At 36.0% G+C, this 19453-nt stretch overlaps 1 protein-coding gene across 4 annotated transcripts in view; it reads right to left on the minus strand.

The window, feature by feature from the left end:
• Positions 1–2917: 2917 nt before the first annotated feature.
• The window catches only part of CNTN6 (contactin 6), a 304698-nt gene continuing 288162 nt past the window's right edge, over positions 2918–19453 (minus strand). For all 4 annotated transcript variants that reach the window (XM_082719511.1, XM_082719510.1, XM_082719512.1 and 1 more), the window contains exons 18-23: positions 17182–17416; positions 16968–17083; positions 15133–15319; positions 5790–5902; positions 4863–5031; positions 2918–4024 (exon numbers count right to left, since the gene is read on the minus strand). In XM_082719511.1, the coding sequence (XP_082575637.1) occupies positions 3924–4024; positions 4863–5031; positions 5790–5902; positions 15133–15319; positions 16968–17083; positions 17182–17416 (921 nt within the window). In that variant the 3' untranslated portion in view covers positions 2918–3923. The remainder of the gene's footprint in view (positions 4025–4862; positions 5032–5789; positions 5903–15132; positions 15320–16967; positions 17084–17181; positions 17417–19453) is intronic.

Here is a 19453-nt window from a genome sequence, read left to right on the forward strand (position 1 = left end):
AGAGTTAAAGAAATCTCAAGAAAGCTCAACACAATTATTTAGGCTAGTGAAAATATAGAAGTAAATTGGAAAAGCTATACAGAGTGGGTGTGTGTCATGAAAGGTAATGATACACTGCCTCATATTAAAAGTAGTCCACTCTGCGGCTTGAAAGAATTGCAGGGTTTTAAAGAAACTCAGAGATCTTGTAATTCAACATCTCATTTTACAGATGAAGAAACTGAGAAGAATATTTCAATAATTCCATTTCAAAAGTTGATGAGGTTAGAACTGAATTATTTAAATAAATTAAATTATGTTAAATTAAATTAAATTAAATTAAATTAAAAAGTTAAAACTATGAAAAACAACACTGGAATGGTTAATTTTATGTATCAACGTACTGGGCTGCAGGGGGCCCAGATATTTAGTTCATATTCTAGGTGTGTCTATGAGGGAGTTTCTGGAGGAGTTTGAATCAGTAGATGGAGTGAAGAAAACTGCCCTTTCCAATGCGGCAGGACCTTATCCAATCCACTGAAGGCCTAAGTAAAATAAAAGGCTAAAAAAGAATAAAAACCTTTGTGCTAAAACACTCATCCTCTCCTGACTTCATACTCAGAACAATAATTATACCATAGGCTCTTGTGGTTCCCAGACCCAGACTGGAGCTATGCCAGAGACTCTCCTGGGTCTGCAATTCTTCACCTCCATAATTTCATATCAATTCTTTATAATCTCCTCTTTCTCTCTCATTTCATATATGTTTATACATGTGTGCAATTGTGTATACACATACCTGTCCAGACAAACACACATCCTACTGGTTCTGTTTCTCAAGAGAAACCTAATTCAAGTACTGAGTGCAATAGTGATGTGATTACCGAATTCTTGATTCTCTTGAATTAAATATTTAATTCTATAACAAATAACATAATAATTATGGCATATGGGGAGTGTTTAAAAAATAACATCTCAAGAAGGAGTCTAGACTGATAAGATATAGAGGCTTAATAAAAGTGGATTTACTTACAGTAGAGAATAGTTATTTTACTGCATTTGAAATATAGATGGATTCCAGATCACCTCTCACTGCTTGGATTTTCTGTTAAAGATATAGGCATGTTCTCTTATGGGCCACTTTCTGGTGTACACTTAGAAAAGAGACACTGACCTGGGACAATTTTAGTATGAAGAATAGGAGCTCAGAGGACATGGAGCTGATTTGAAGTATTAACTTCAGTATTAATATTACCTGGAAGCCCACAGGTTTATAAAGTTATAATTCTGCTGTGTCAAGTCTCCTAGTCCTTAGTCCCTTTTCCTCCTTAAGCTGTTTCCAGGCGCAACCACATTTTTGCTCCTTCCTGTAAGAAGTATAGAAATAAGTTATCGTGTTTATAAGAGTTTTTAATAGCAATGTACTTGTGGTCAGTAAAGGGGTCCACTAGAAATCCCTCCTAAATATCAGGCAAGTACCTACATCACACGGATTATCTTCCTGAAATGGCTTGATGGAATCATCATTGGTTCCATTCTTCATTTACTCCCATTTAGTGTCGGGCGTAGGTGGACTACTCATTTTTCTTGTAACATTTTTGGATTTTGACATAAATATAGGCTGAATCTCTTTTCATAGTCTATTGGGCACTCAAGGAAATACAATAAATTCTTTCGTTAGGGGTCTAGTTCATACCAGCAGATGACAGCAGCTCCATTTGTTGACAGTTTTAAACATTGCATGCATCACACTAAATACTTGTGCACATTATGTCCTTTAATCCTAATATTACCAATAAGGAAATGTTAAAATATGTGTCCAGGCCTCACTCAGAGTAGAGATTCAAATCAATCAAGAGACAAAGCAGATGTTATTGAATATTAATGCTAAATTGGATTCCAAAAATTTTGGTATGGGACAAATATTAGATACTGAATAATGCATACTTTTAATACTCCTACAATCATGAGTGAAAGCACAACTTCAAACCTATGAGTTACTGATAAGAACTGCTTTTGCCTTCAGACTTATACACATGACTATGTATCAAATTCATTTAATCAGTGGAAACAAAAATCTCACAGTATTTTTAACTCTCAGTATCTGCTTTGAGGAGGATGATACAATCTTGTCTCTCACCAAGTTGAGGAAACCACTGAGACCATGTGGGCCTGTATTTCTGGTCAATACAGCTGTGTCGTGGACAGGCAGCTGTTCACATGAGTGTGCCAAACAGCATTTGCTATTGCTTATTTATTTTGCTCCATCAAAGCATAGCCATATCTTAGGGCATGGAGGAGAATAAAGCTCATTAATTTGTACTGTATGCTTGACACACTATTCAGGCAGGGAGAAATTCTGAACTATGAAAAGTCATTGTCCATCTGCTGCCGACTACACTGGGTATTTTAAACAGCTCTAAAATACATCAGAAATGAAAAGGACAAAATCCAATTTTGAGGACTGTGTGATTTGAGGGTTGTGAGGATAATTCAAATATTTCAACATAATTAAGTGGTCGCACCATGTGAAGAAGGCAAAACTAGTGTGACCATTTCTCAATCCTAGCTCCCCAGGACATCAAGTCTGATTGGCTGGCAGTGAGGGCAGACTGCCAGGAGGCCAAACTCCTCAAGGCTATTCGTGAAGGAAACGGATGGCCCCATGGAATGGCATTAGCCTACTCATTAACCTTACCTTCTCTCATACTGCTTTTTCCAGAATGCAGTTCCAAGAAGCAGGACCACTGACTCAAATAGGTTCACCTTAGAGAAGAGTCAACCTGCAAACATCTTTTTAAGTCTTGGACAGTGTAGGATTATTTTCATAGTTGCAGGGAAGATGGAATATATATATATATATATATATATATATATATATATATATATATATATACCAAAATGTCAAAAACTTGGTTAAATAATTCTGTTACTAGATTTACTTATTGTATGAAAACAAGCCCAGTTGCATTGCTAACAATTTGTAATAATTACCTGAGATTTGGTCAGGAAACATTTTCCATAGGAGAATTCAAAATTGATTTAAAAAATTAAATTTTGCAGTGAGAAGATACCTGTTATATACGAGTTGTTAGATTGTTTTAAAGATTTTATTTATCTATTTGACAGACAGAGATCACAAGTAGGCAGAGAGAGAGAGAGAGAGAGAAGCAGGCTCCCTGCTGAGCAGAGATCCTGATGCGGGGCTTGATTCCAGGACTCTGGGATCATGACCTGAGCCGAAAGCAGAGGCTTTAACCCACTGAGCCACCCAGGCGCCCCTGTTAGATTATTTTAGATGGGTGCTTATTTCCCTTCTTTTCTCTTTCTTTGCCATAAAGCACTTTTTCCTGTCATTATTATTCCTGAACCTCCTAAAACAGTGAGTCAAAAGGAACATCATGTATATACATTTTTATTGGGTACGAATATTTCCTAGCCTCACCTAATTTAGAGGTAAAAGCACATCATCATCACCATTTGGAATAGCTTACATTTTTAAGAATCCCAACTATAAACAAATAATGACATTTTATTTCCAAGTAGGGTGAACATTTTTAATACTGAAGTAAATTGCCTGGAGCATATAAAAAAATATACATCTTCCCTATGATAACTGCAACCTATTTCATATTCATCATCGTCATCGAGGGGAGTTATTTATATTTCCCATAGAAGTCACTTAAAAGCCACAGCAGTTAAAACTCCAGAGATTATTTGGCACTTTCTGAATGTACGTAATCATGTATGAACTTTAAAATTCAAAAGTTTTTAAAACTGTTTTATTAATGTACCATAGATATTTACAGGTTCTTAATAATATACACTTTTTTTCCCCCTTTCCAAACAAGTTTGTATTAATCATGTATTTTGTGATGAGGGCTGGAGAGCTTATTTACAGAATGATTTGCTTTCAAAAAACTCTCAAAGATTTATGGTTTCATTCATCGTGTAAGTGGCTGAATTGTAAAACAGTAAAAAATGATGACAACTGACAGGAAGTAGATGCTAGGTTCTAAGGCTGGAATTCCTCTGGAACTCAAACCTGCAAAACATAAAAATGAAACAAAATATCTTGAGAAAAAACAAAATTGCTTGTTAGATTAAGTTTTCATGCATGCTATCATTTCTCTTCTAATAACGTGTGTTAGCACACTTGCTGCATTTACATTACATTTAATTTTAGGAAGTGTCACTAGCTCTCGGTTCTAGGATATCTGTTTTAAATGTAAACATGAACAAGAAAAATGCCTAAACTGGCCGAGTCTGACTGGAGAGCAGCTTAGGATTTGCCAATGTGTGGTGGCTGATGATTTCAACCAGCTACAACTTCAGGCAGTTGAGAAAGTGATTCCTCTGAAGCAGAAATAATAAACGATTATTACATGCTAAATCTGACTGATTGGTGTTACTTGCTTAGAACACTGTGTTGAGAGTATTTGAGATTTGTGACTCAGCTTGGTATGCATGTCATGATTGATTAGTGATGCCTGCCACAGATATGGGAATAGGAGTAAATGTACATGTGTTCCATATTTTCTATCCTTACTCCCAGAAGCCTGTGAGTACCCAGAGAAAAACTTTCTGATTTTGGTGCCAATAGAATGAATTCTGCACCAATGACAAACAGTTGTGTGTGTTTTCTTTTGCTTTTTTTTTCTTTTTGAGATTCAAATGAAGAAACATAAAACTGTTTATAATATGTAAGCATGTTGCAAATTTGAGGGATTATTTAAAGAAAACTTGACTCATCACCTCTTGTTCACAACTGAAAATGGAAACACAGACCTTTTATTTTTTTCACCCAACATTCATAGAGCCTAGATTTCATGCTGCAGCTGTCTAGATTCAAAATCTACAACACCGATGGTGATTCAACTTACTTGACATTTTTGGAATTCTAATTTCCTCACTGCTGCTTCCATCCCCACCATCGCTAACTGTTCTTATTTCAATCAAGTAGTCTTCTTCAAACGGAACCAGAAGCTCAGCCGAGGTATTGTTTGTTTCCAAAATATGTGTTTTACTCTGTCTGTTTTGCCGGTACAGAATCTGAATACAATGGTGAATCAAGTTAAATGGACATGTCACTTTTTTAACGTCCAGATTCTCATGGAACACTATGAGACATAGCAGAATAAATGCTGTACTTTTTGAATGGGAATATCCAGTCTGTGACTTTTCTTTAAATTCAGTCATTAAAAAAAAAAAAAAAGATTTTGTCTTTGGCCAATGCTTCTGAAATGAGAATAGATTTCTTCTCTATTAATTAAATAGCTTGAGGCTATTATCCTTGGAGCTCACTGTGAAGTCACTGGTTAGTTTGGACCCATTTCAAATGTCTGAATATGTATTTGCCAGGAGATGTTGTCTATTACCACTGATGGAAATTGCTCTGGGTCCTTGGCTATACTCTTGGTAGATTCTTCTAATATTATTAAAAGCTCACATCCTACTGCAGCCTAAGTTCTAGAAATTCTATTTGAATATATTCTTGGATTTCATTCTCATCTCACCTTACTACCCACACACACCATCATATTTTGATGGTGAGGGGAATCACTTGAAGAAAAATTAGTGCATATTATAGTTTAATTCTTATTGTTCCATGACATTGCTGTCCTCAGAACATAAAAATTTTTAATGAAGTATCTGAAAGCAGCAATGCTAAGTATTTTTCAGTTTTGTTTTGTTTTTTTTTTAAGATTCCGGTATTTTCAGATGCATAAATTTGTTTCTTATTTGGTTGTAACAGTCTTGGTTTCTTAGTAACTTAAATAATATTATTAAAAGAAAAATGAAATACTTACCTTGTAGCCCAATACTTCAGACTCATTTTCCATGGTTTTTACATGCTCCCAATTCAGGCATAATTTAGAGTTTGTCAGCTTCCAGGCAATGTTAGCTGGTGGTTGGCTTGGAGCTTTAAAGAGATAATCAAAGATTCAAATGAATATTAATTAGCTCATGGTTACTGTATGACCCATCAATAAGAAAAGGGAAAATAAGTTCTGGATGATTATCATAGAAGTGGCAAAAATGTTTTCAGTGTCATTTGAAATAGCATATTAATTCTAGTCAGAATAAGCAAATTCATTTAAATTCTGGTCATTTGGGACCATCTTTGTGACAAACTTATAAATTAATAATGGCTTGTTGCATGTCCAGTATTAATTTATTAATCATTGCTGCTGAGTTTGTTTACTTTACCACACATAAACAGATGGAGGGCTCTGTTATCTAGTGTTCCATTTGGTCATCAATCAATGAGCATATCATGCAAATTCAGGCTGCAAACCTTTATACATATCAACACAGTAGTGTTAATTCCTAGTAGTCTTTTCCTTTTTAATCTTGTATTAGTTAGGACTCTTTGGCTTTAAGTAATACAATCAACTCAAGATAGGATAAGCAAAACAGTAAGAGATTATGAGGCATATAGGAGAATTTCTTAGAACTCTTGGCAAAATGCAGCAGAGCTTTAGGAGGGACAAAATTAAAAATGTCAAAAAGCCAAGTTCTTCTTTCCGCTTCCCATGGTAATGTTTGCTGCACCCTCATCTTGCCGTAGACCACTTGTTATTCTCAGTGAATGTGGCAAAAATCATGACTTTCTCTGTATCTGACATTTGAAACCTACTCTGTTCAGAGAGATAGTCCAGGCTAGAAGTCCCAGGAGAAAGATGAAGATTGACTTAATTTGGCCATGTTTATCTTAGTCTAGTCAGTTGTAGCCGGATAGTGAGAAGAATGCATGTCATTTAATACAGAGCTGTTGGAACCCAGAAAAGAGAAAACCGTCACAAACTCAGTGATCATACCAAAAGGCATTTATTTTAAGTCCAAAATGCAGTTTTTAGTTCCCTGAAATTAAGTTTGTCTCACAGAAAGACGGTAAGTAAAAGGGAAGAAGACTTTAGAGTCAGTCTTTGAAGGTAATGGACCTAGTGCAGCTGGAGATTTCTATATACAAGAAAACTAGAGTCCAGGTTGGGAGGCCACTTATCCAAAAGCAAGCAGTTAAAGGGTGACTGAGTCACAACAGAATCCCGGTCTCTTAATTTCCAAGTTGGTGTTCCTCTGTGACAACATGCTGCTTCCCAAAGTTTGAGTCCACATGATTATTTTTGAGATTTAGGAAACTGGAGAGATTAAAAATAATTCAGCTGGAAAGCAGAGGCAAAGATAAAACTACCCAGCAAGATGTTTTTGGCATCTTATTTGAATTTGTGAGGCTGAATGGGCATAATATTTAACTCATTATAACACTGATGGAAATGGAAATGATTTCTTTTAGAGCTTTGGCTCAACTGCTATTTATTCTCTTATATGTCACTGGAAAAGTCTCAGGATGTCTTACATTGCATTATCATATATTCCCTGTTATCCCAAACCTACAAGGACATTATTCTGGTTCACCTAGTTACTTACACCTCAATGGGGACACCGTCAAGAGATAAATGTTTCCCCCTCTGCTCCCAGTGGGGCTCAGTTCATATTTTGTAATGGATTTGTCACATTGAATTATAGCTATTCTTGATCACGACTTTCTTTAAATTTATTGAGGGCATGTGCCTTGTCCAACTCTGTATTACCAACTACAGCACAGTGCTTGGCATATAGGAGACATATAATTCATACATGTGGAATAAATGATTATAAAAGATGGCTAAAGAAAAGCCACTCAGAGTCCTGAGTGATTTTCTCAGACTATATGACTATGTGCTGTGCCATGTGCAGGCACATAGGTGACACAATTGTGGCCAATCTATTCATCATGCTTTCCTATAATCAAGGTCAATTGCCATGGCCAAACCTACAGCAATTCATATGATTTATAAGATAAACAAGCCAATTGGATTAAACATGCCCTAGGACATTTTTTGTCAATATAAGCCCAATCTTAAAGGCCTAAGAGTTTTGCACTTAGTAAGCACTCAGTGCATGTTCGTCAATATATTTATTTCTGAAAGACTAGATGTCAACCATTGTTTTGTAACTATTCCCCCTGAACTATCCCAGAGTGCCTTCTATAATCTTTTTCTCTGTTATAAAAGAGATAATATAAAAATTCTCACAAGGCATCATAGATCTAGCATGCTCTTTGACACATTTCTTCTACCTTTGTTCTTTAAAATGAAGCACTAACATTAACACCATCATAGAATCAATGCAGAGAAAATATAAATTTACTCCTTTGATGTCATTGGCAGTGATGGACTCTGAAGTTTTCATCTATGTCTGTGTCTATTTTGTTTGTTTATTTAGAGTAAAAGCACTGTTTTCAACACTATGAATCCACTGGGGAAGCTCCAGGCTGGGAGATAGAACTGGCCTCTATCAACCATGGGGACAAGGAGTTTATGACTATGGCCATGACATCAAAATGTTTATATTTGTTTCTTCATCTACCAAAGCATACATAAAATATTCTATGGACATAAAACGAGAGGAGTTTTTTCAGGAATGAGTTCTTGGTGTGAATGGCCAATGGCACAGATCACTTAGAATGCTTTTCTCTCTTGCTATCTAGGAGGTGGGAAGTACTGGCCTTCAAAGTCAGAGAGAGGTGAATTTGCATCTAGTCTCTTCCAAGAGGCCTGGCTTTTCTATCTTTGGAAGGAGACAAAAATCTCCTAATTTCCAAGATTTTTAGCTTATATATACTAAAATGTCAAATGTTCTTCACTTGGTTAGTGGTACAAGTTAAAAAACACAGTAACTGCTAATTCTCCTTCCTTAGAGTAACAATTCTCTACTCCGGTCTTATGACATGATCAATTTTTCAATTGTGTTCAAAGCAGATGGTTAGTAATAATACAATTCCAAAGTCTGCAAATGATCTCCTTCTTAACTCTAACTAGGGTACATAAGATTTGCCCTTAATCATATTGTTCTTCTCAGGTTCTTTATATGCTTTTTGAAAGACAGATAAACTGGTAGAGTTTTAGCTAATTATCTGAGAAATCCTCATAGTCTATCATCTTCCATATCTTTGTCCATGAGGATGATTCCAATGCCAATGCTTTTTGTCCAGTATTTAAATAAAAAGTTTCTGAAAGCTGCTTTAGAAAGTTGCTTAATATGAACAATATTAGCCAATCTGGTTTCAAGAGCTTAATGTACTTGATTAAACTGGATTTCAAATACCTATTATGACATTGAGATTTCTATCACCTTGAAAATCTAAAACACTGTCACATGGATAACATCAAACACAGGCCATGGATGTTTGCATCACATTGGCCAATGGTAAACTCAACAAACAATCATTTTTCTAATTTAAAAAATCTTTCTGGGCAATTTTCAAAGACTAAATAATTTTCTATTAATCAAATGACAGAGCAACATTAGACTAGCCCTCTACAGCTCTAATGGTTTCCCTGTGATCAATTTTTCTGTAGATGGCATTTATATTCAACTGTAGTTCACACTGTGAACTCAATTCAAAAACAACTTCTTATGTTACACTTCTAAGTAACAGCATGGGGTTGACATTTGGGCAAGAGAGAAAGAACATAAGTGCAAGATGAAATAAAAGCTTAATGCTTCCTTTATGTCTAAATATGGATTGATTGCAAATTTACAGCAAGCAAAATCCAGTACAGAGTATTAGTCCGTCAATGACAGGGACCAAATTGAGCCAAAATTTGCAAACACTTTGTGTTGCTGGGTCTGAATATTTCTTTCTATATAAGCAGTGTTGTTGCTGTGGATTTTTTTTTCTTTTCTTCTTGGAATTGATGTAAATATTTTTATCCCTTTGATTGTATATCTAAATTCTGTTTAAGCGATATCCCTGTGGATCACAATATATTTGCAATGCTTCTCAGTTGTCTTTTGGAAATATATCGTTTTCACTAAGCTATGATACTGTTATATCACTGATAACTACTTAAAAACAACAACAACAACAACAACAACAAAGCCAACATCAGCGCTAGTAACAATAGTAACAAAGATTTCAGAAGTTTGCATATGCTGTTCTTTCTGTTTGGAGATCCTTTTGTCCACTAGCTCCTTTCATGTTTTATATCATATCAAAATATATACCCTTCATCACATAGGTCCTCTTTTTTTATGTAGATCTCAGCCTCTTATTTTCTTTGTACCACTTTTCATAATCTATGATGAAATTTTTTTGTTTTGCTTTGTTTTGTTTTCTTTTAGGTTGCCTCTCCACTAAAGGAGAAATTGCCTGAAGGCAGAGATCTCGGCTGTTTTAATCTCCATCAGGCACTAACCTATGCATAGCTCATGGGAGACACTATTTTCTTGGGTGATTGACTGAATCATCATATTTCAAAAAAAAAAAAAAAAAAAAGGCTCTGTTTTCTGTTAAGCTTACCCAGTCAGAATAGGCAGAGATTTTGGTAAATGTGAACTTTCTTTCTGAGAATTTACAATGGATGATCAAGTATCAGACTGAAAATCTAGACATGACAGTATGAATGTGTGATGGATGCAGAATTTCTTGCTGTCACCGCTATTCTGAGGTAATCTTGATGTCATCTCAAGGACATGGAAAATCAAAGTTAGATCCAGGGATAGCATTTGGAATCAGAGCTATCTTCAATGTTTCATTAAAGCCATTCCTCATCTTCACTTTGGCTGTCCTTTCATGACCCTTGAAGAAAATTTCTACAATGATTTATCAAGACAAAGAAAGCAAAAAGTGCTTTCCTGCTTTAAGAAATGCAGAGAGTGAAATCACTACAGAAGAAGTATAATAATACATGTTACCATGCCCTAAGCTCTCGCTGTAAGGCAGCCTCTGGGGCACCTTGGTGTTCATAATATCCTTTAGTTCTCAGAGCAAACTCCAGAGGAAAGTACCATCATCTCTGTTTTTCAGATGATAAAATGGGTTCTGAGTTACGGGGGAATTAGATCTGCTGTACAGGTAGTACATGGCTGAGCTGAGACTCACAGCCAACCTTCTTCCACTTAGGAGTCCTTGTCTCCTTCCAACATTATCTCACGATGGGCCAGAGTCATGGAACATCGAGAAAAATGCAAATACATGAAGCAGGAGAATATGGGAAATTTACAGATCAGGAGCAAAAATAAGTGACTGTTGACAGGTATAGCAGCAGCATGACACACAGAGAGTACATGCAGTGAGACGGGGCATGTTAAACCATAGTCACTAAGTCTGGGGCTGCCAAGGCTGGAAGAGGAGAGAAAGGGAGTTCCGAGAGACGGTGAAAGATTCTCTTAGCTTTTGTTCTGTGGCGTAGAGGAGACAATGAAATTTTGGAAGAAGAATAGGCCGTGATTCCATTTTAGGAAGAAAAATCTAAAGACCATTTGAGGTTTGGACTGAAGATTTGAGATCTGGAGAGAGAGGGACTATTTAGATGGTTAGAGATGAAGATTACAAACTAACACAGTGTTCATGGAATGAAGAGATTCAGAGGATACATGTTCATAGTGTCTGAGTCTGACAGATGCCCTAAGAACTTCTCTAAGCATTTGTTTTCTTATATTTAGGAATTAAAATACGAAATTCCTTGATTTATTGTTAAGAATTAAGTGAGATAATGTATGTGGAAAATTAACACAGGGCTCAGGATATAGACATGCTCAGTATTTTGTAACTGTGATCAACAGAATAAACATTTCCATAAACTAATCCCCGGAATTTGTGGGATTAGTATTTTTAAGCATCCCTCTCTTTTCTTGATTAAATCAAAGAAATAAAAACCCTGTAATTCCTCATTTTTTTTTTTTAAAGTATGGGAAAGGGGACTGTGTAGATGCAATTAAATTAAGGCTCTTTAGATGGGTGAACAAGAAGAGGCAGGAGGGCCAGAGTCAGAGGAGATATGATAACAAAAGCAGAGGATCAGAGTCACAGGCAGGTTTGAAGACACAAAGCTGCTGGCCTTGAAAACAGAGGAAGGGGTCACAGCTAAGGTATGTAGGTGGTCTCTAGCTTCTACAAACCACAAGGAAACAAATTTTGGGGGGACACTCTGAAAAGACCACAGGCTATGTCAACACTCTGATTTCCAACCACTGAAACTCATTTCTGATTTCTGACCTCTAGAAAGGTATGATAATAAATTCATATTGCTTTAAACCCCTAAATCATGGAAATCTGAACAGCAACAATAGGAATCTAAAACAGTTTGTATCCCATTTTCACAATGTCAGTGACATAGAATGCTACAGAACATTAGAGGTTTAATGTATACTCAAACACGATGAGATGGAGACGTGCAGAACTTCTTATTCTCAAGTCCTTGTTGGCTATTTTGATCATGACACCGAAGCATACAGACTGGTGAAAGCCAAATTCAAGAAATATTGAAACAAAATTGCTATCAAGAAATTGGGAATTATAAGGGTTTTTATTTGTTTGACTTAATCAAGAAAAAAGACGAATGCTTAAAAATACTAAACTTCATTTAAAATTTTCTGAATCTCATCTCACTTTTTCTCTCAGCAGATATATTCTAAAATTACATCTTGGTGAGATTAATCCTCCTTAATCAAACTGTTTTCAAAGGATATGTTCCACACTCTTTGATGAAGATGATCATGTGTTAACACTCAAACAAACCACCAATAACATTCTTGGCATATAATCCACAGTTCAGTTAAACCCACTTGAAGTATCAAGGACTGAAAATAGGTCAACTGAACAAACTTGAGATCACCACGTCAAAAATGAATTTTCGGGCGCCTGGGTGGCTCAGTGGGTTAAGCCGCTGCCTTTGGCTCAGGTCATGATCTCGGGGTCCTGGGATGGAGTCCCGCATCGGGCTCTCTGCTCAGCAGGGAGCCTGCTTCCTCCTCTCTCTCTCACTCTGCCTGCCTCTCTGCCTACTTGTGATCTCTCTCTGTCAAATAAATAAATAAAATCTTTAAAAAAAATGAATTTTCTACTTAAACATGTAGGATAGGTTAGCATAAACTAATACATGGCTGATTTAAGTTGTATGAACAATCAAACTAGCAAATTCTAGTTACAGAAAAGCATTATTTTTTAAGTTTTTAACGATACATACAATGCTTTTAAAGTAGTTAATTGGTCAGGTCTCAGTCCACCTTCAACTGGTCAACAGGAATACATGTAATCTTAAGCCGACTTAAGACTGCTTCAACAACTGCATTATCATGTCTATTTATCATGATACAAATCCGTGAGGTTTTTAAAAATACTATCTTTACACATTTCTAATCACCCTTGATTTTGCCCAAGATAGAAACTGAATGACACACAAGATGTTCTGTGAGTTTGGCATCTCTCAATCAGCTAGAAGGAAGTGCCTGGACAATCTTAAAACTACTGAATGACTGGAAATTTCCATCCAGATTTGCAAATGAGCTGGAAGAGGCCAGACTCCAGAAGGACTCCAGAAGCAAATCATCCATATCAGCATATGGCAATGGCGTCACTGATTTGGTCAGCATGGGATAAAACAGGAAGAGGAATAGAACTATATTTCTAGCTAGTCAGTTCTTGAGGATTGTTCATGACCTAATTTCTCCCCATCTGGGTGGATTGGAAAAGAACTGGGTTAAGAGCTGATGGTTGCACATACTCTACCCTTGAAATGGACTGATCCCAGAGGGTTTTTGTTCATCTGTTTGGTTCTTTCTTAGCAAGAAACTGTATTTTCCAAGGTGCTCCTATAATCAGTACCTCTTTTTTGCCTCATCAATGATTTGGGGAGAGTGAGGGCAGAGAGAATTTTTACTTAGCAGATAGGAAAATTAAAGAAGAAAAAGTGCAATGTCTTATCCTGTTTTAGGTCATGAGTCAGTGAAGTATCCAGAATTAGAACACAAGTCTTTGGCTGCTGGCCTGGTGATGTGGACAAAAGTGGATTGTGTATTCTATAATCAAAGATTTAAGAACTGAGATGATTTCTAATTTCTTTTTGGATTGGACAGTATAATGTACACGGGGAAAAAGTTTATATCACTTGATTTACAAATTATGCTCCACCTCCTATTCTTTTTCAATACATAAGAGAGAAAAGAATACTGCATTTAAAAGCAAGATATACTACTCCTGTGTGACCATTTAGTCTTCCTCAAAATTCAGCAACTATATTTGAATCCTCTTTTTTATCATGGTTCAGAGACCAAAGAATGTGTTTTTAAAAGCCTATGAACATGGGGCACCTGGGGGGCTCAGTGTGTTAAAGCCTCTGCCTTTGGCTCAGGTCATGGCCCCAGGGTCCTGGGATCGAGCCCCGCATTGGGCTCTCTGCTCAGCAGGGAGCCTGTTCCCCCTCTCTCTCTGCCTGCTTCTCTGCCTACTTGTCATCTCTGTCTGTTGAATAAATAAGTAAAATCTTTAAAAAAAATTTCTCTTCTTTAAAAGCCTGTGAACACAATAATTTATGTTCATCTACAAGATGTAAGAAATATACAAATATATAATCATAAATATACACATGGCAGCTATTACTACATCATGTTTGATCACTGTGCTTCATATTATAGAATACTTGTCTGATGCCAGACTCACTCATAGGACAAACACAGCAACAATCCACTATTCATCCTTTATTCAGTAGGCTTTGCCTATGTAAAAGACAGCTGGCTGATTATTAAGGGAGTTAAAGAGAAGCAGAATAGTTAATTCTTAAATGTGAGGGACTTTGAAGTACACTACAGTAATAAGCTACCCTATAAAGAAAGATCTAGACATCTGGCAGTGCTAGGATCACCTCAGAGTACAGTCTAATACTTAGCATGTTCTAAAGGATGTTTTAGATACTTTATATCTTTAATTCTTGAAGAGAGACCTGTGAGAAAATAGGTACGATTTTTCTCTCATTTTCCAGGTGAGGATATCAAGACACTGAAAGTTTAAATAACCACCCAACAATCCAAGGATGAGAGGTCAGGTTTTGAACTCAGGTTGGGGGAGGGCATCAGAACCCATGCTTTTAAACATTACACTCTTCTATCTTTAATCTATATATGCAGAATATTTTCTCTTTCAGAATTTCAAAAACATCAAAATGGTTTCTTTTGATTGTTACCAGAAAGTTTCAACAATTGGCAGTATTTAAAAGACAAACTAGCCAAACACTAAAATGATGAGGTGGGAGGAATGAAATGGAGATTGAGCAAATATGTTTCTATTTATAGATGAGTATTGGTCCTTGTTGTGGGATGAATACTTACGAGACTTTTTGGTAGTAACATTGACTGGGGGGCTTGAGGGCCCTGTTCCAGCAGTGTTATAAGCTCTCACAGAAGCAAAGTAGATGGTATTGGCTTTTAGCCCTGTGATGTTTTTGGTTGTGACATTCCCATTGACTCTAATTTTCCCAATTATGGATTCTTTGGAGTCATCTGTCCAGTATAACACCTGATCATTAGAAACAAAAAACAAATAATTCATTATTTCTCAGCAACTATTAACCAAGATAGGTTATGGGAAGAAACAGGAACATAAATAGAAGAATATTTTCTAACTATATGCTTATATAACAACAACAGCAAAATAACCAAAGTTCTAATTTAAAAATACAAATTCACAATAGAAATTAGAAAATCTAGAGTTTTTTTTTAGAAAACCAAAATAAAGTGGGGCACCTGGGTGGCTCAGTCAGTTAAGTGCCAGACATTTTATTTTGGCTTGGGTCATGAACTTGGGGTCATGAGACCAAACCCTACATTGGGCTTTGTGCTCAGTGCTTGGGATTTTCTCTGTCCCTCTCCCTTTGCCCCTCCCCCTGCAAATAAAATGAATAAATAAAATCTTTAAAGAAAAAAAGGAGTACCAAAAGAAAGTATTTCATGAGCTATCTAAAGGTTATCAGCTTTAACAAAAGGTATATAATAACTTGGACTAAAAGAAGATTCATACCTTCAATGAAGGACTTTAGTTATGATGTTTTACCCTTGACATTTCCTTTAGAGTTGTTTAAATGACAGGTTAATTAATAATTCAACTTATATCAAGCTCTTTCTATACATTAGTACTGACTTAGGCACATAGAAAAAGACAAAAGAGAATAAAGCTTGCTAGACAGGATTCCCTTACAATCTAGTTAAGAGGTTAGAATATGTAGGTGAACAAAAAGCAGAGGATGCATTACAAAGACGTGATCCTGGGGGGAAAAAATGCTCAGGGAACATGAGGAATGACAACATCAGGGAGTGATTAGAGAAGGGTTCAAAGAAAAGAGGAGACTAGAGATGAGGTTCCAGAAATAAATAGGATTCAAATAAGAGGTAAGGCATTTCAGGATTACATCATATGAACAGAACTTTCTTTTTTTTTTTTTTTTTTCCTTTCCCCTTCCTCCCTCTCTTCCATTCTTTCTTCCTTCTTTCCTTCCTTTTTCTTTTACTTTCTTTTTGGATGAGAAGTTGCATTAAAAACAATAACAAGAACAAAAAAATGTACAAAGTAAAATTTAAAAAGTTTAGAATTGTACATTTATTTTAACTCCAAAAGAAAAATAAATGTATTATCCATTTGGGGAGCCACTGGATTTGCAAGTGAAAGAGTAATAAGTAATTGATAAGTCTCATCGCTTGACTGTGAGAGTTAAGGCCCATAAATGTGATTTACTGTATGCTATACAGACTAAAAAAGACAGAGTAAGGAGAATCTGGGGTTTTTTTTTCTTATCACTTAACTGCCCTTTCCAAGATGACTGTATCTATTCAAGTCATGCTCCAATTGAAAGACAGCTTTCCCAGTAAAATTCTCCTATGGCTTAAGATCATTGAGGATTAGATATTTATTATTCCCCAAGAAACAAATATGATGGTGATTTGAATAAATAAATAAGATAACCACTCGGTCACCTTAAAAATGGCTACCATTTGCTAATTTGCTTGCCTGAGATCATCTAGAAAGATCCCCGCTGCTCACTCCCCTTGATAGCTATAGAAATACAATGTTATATGCTAAGAACTAGGTTGGTAGTGTAGGCTGCTTAACAAGAACTGCTGTGTGGTTAGCTGGCATATTTACAAGGAAAAGTGAAATTAATGTGGACTACCTCATAGCCCAACACTCTTCCAGTGTTTCTATTCCAGGCAATAGCATTCCATGACACCTCCATTTCCGAAGCAGAAAAACTCTGGACAGAAGTTCCCCTTGGGGCCAGTTGAGGTTCTATCATTTAAAAAAAGACAAAATCATCTTCATGGAAATCAATGCAAAATATGCATACATGCCCAAGTATGACCATTCCATGGCTAACCACAACTTACCATCTTCCCCAGAGTAGACAATGGACACAGTACTCAGAGATCCTTCTCCTTCATTATTATATACACCCACTTTGACTTCAAAGGGAGAGAGGGGGGTGATGCTTTCATTTCTATAAACAAACCTTGATGATTCTACAGACGGTACTCTTTCCTTGGTCCAGGCTGTTGAGCCAACGGGCCGCAACATGATGATGTACCCAAATTCCTCTCCATTCTGTAGTTCTTCTGGAATTGACTTGGGCAGAAGTGATCAATTACTGAGTATTTACAAAAATATTTTATAGAGCTATTATAATTTTTATTGATTATTTGGCATTTCTTTCAATAGACAAACACGGATATTAACCCTGTTTAATGAAACATTGAAAAAACAATAATACTTTTATTTGGACTGACAATTAGGAAAATGATCCCAATTAAAGATATTCAGATAAATAAATGAAAAATTTAAATGGAAATGTAAAACAGGTTTTACATGTTTATATCTCCATGATTATTCATTAAGTTGCAATAATAAAATGTAATAAAGGTGGTTTAGAAGATTGCAATATTTTATAAGTTAAAACATAATTTGGATATGAATTTTTAACTCAGCACAAAATTAACTTATTAACTATCTCAAGGCTAGCTATGTTTTCTTTTCATGAAATTTTCAACAAATTCTTATAAGACATAGATAATATAACTGTTATATAATAATATTTGCTTTAAGAAATATAGAATATTTCTCAAACACGAAAGGATAAAAGACCTCTCAGTAATTTTTAATACACATCTTTTAGTAGTAATATCAGTGTGCACTTTTCCTGACATTTTTTAAAAAACAAAACAAAAAACTTTGCTTATTCCCACAGAGACCAAATTCTGTAAGTTTCATTTAAAACCTAACTTATTATTTTTAAAATTATAAAACAAAAATCGATATACAGTCCTCAGAACTCTACAGATATGACATATTATAAATAATCACATAAAATAAATATACAAAAATGAATTTCTGCTTGAATTTAGACAAATATTCCACCTGTTTACAAGAAAGTTGTATTCAAAAAACTAAAAATTTAGGTTTTCTTAAAGAGAAATATCTTTCTTTTCTTTCCTTTTTAAAAAATTTTGATAGACTAATAAAGGCATACCTGATAGGACATTAATGCTTGTGTCCCACCTACCTACAGCTCCTTTTCTGAGGTCTTCCTTTACCCATACATATCCATTCATTGTACCAAATTATCCTGAGACTTGGACCACATCTGCTTACCCAGCAATGGGCACCAGAATCAATGGTCCTATCTTAATCACTGTCTGTATGGTGTCCTGGTGCCAAATCTTCATGTTCTAGAGTGACAGACCCCATCAATTCCTCTCCCCTACAGAGTTTGAATATGAAACACAGGTGGGGGCAATCCTACATAAACTTAGAGTAGGCAGTAAAGAGAAAACGTACAGTGAATACGGGAGGGACAATGAGGCAGCAAAAGCCAAGAGAAAATGGAAGCCATAACTCACGTAAAGAGACAGAATGGAGCTGTTAGTGAAGTAGGAAGTCATAAGAAAAGGAAACAGGTAGAACTAGGTGCAAGCATGAGGGACTACTGGAGCAGGAGCTGGATGACCAGAGCGGCTGGCAGCAAACTAGAGCCACCGTGCTCTAGACAATGATGAACGATGTTCCAGTTCTTCATTTGACCTGCCTGCCTGGTTATTGAGACTTCTTTTCATCCTCATTACCTCCCACATAGCTTTAAAATAAATCCCCATTAACTGAGATGACCTGAGCGGGTCTCTGTTTCTGGCCATGTGGAACAGTCTAACAAATACAGAAAGTGAAAAGAGGAAGAAAAATATAGGTCCTGAAATCTGGGGAAAGAGGATGTTCCCTTGTATTAGCACTTTCACAGGAAGATCAGAGTTAAAACTGTTAATTTTTAGTGGAATCGAAGAGATTTATGAGAACTTAAGCTACTTGCTAGAGCATTTGATCTGTTTTTGATGCTTCTCTGCTCCCAGATTAAATCAAGATGTTTGGCTCATCTGAGAAAGTGAAGGACTTTAGTTTTTGATAGTCAAGTAAAACTAGCGCTTCTCACAATGTTCCCTCATGAAAGACCCGAATCCGACATACACAGTTTAGAAAGGGAAGAGGGGAAGAAACTTAGGGTCTTCATTTTTTCTTCCCATATGCGCAGAGGGGAAGATGATGGAAAAAATATATATAGCTGTTTAAGATGGTCAGGATGAAAGTCTCCCTCTTTAAGCAAAGAAAGTGTTTAGT

The sequence above is a fragment of the Mustela nivalis genome (assembly GCF_964662115.1).
Source record: "Mustela nivalis genome assembly, chromosome: 1".
Classification (NCBI taxonomy): Eukaryota; Metazoa; Chordata; class Mammalia; order Carnivora; family Mustelidae; genus Mustela; species Mustela nivalis.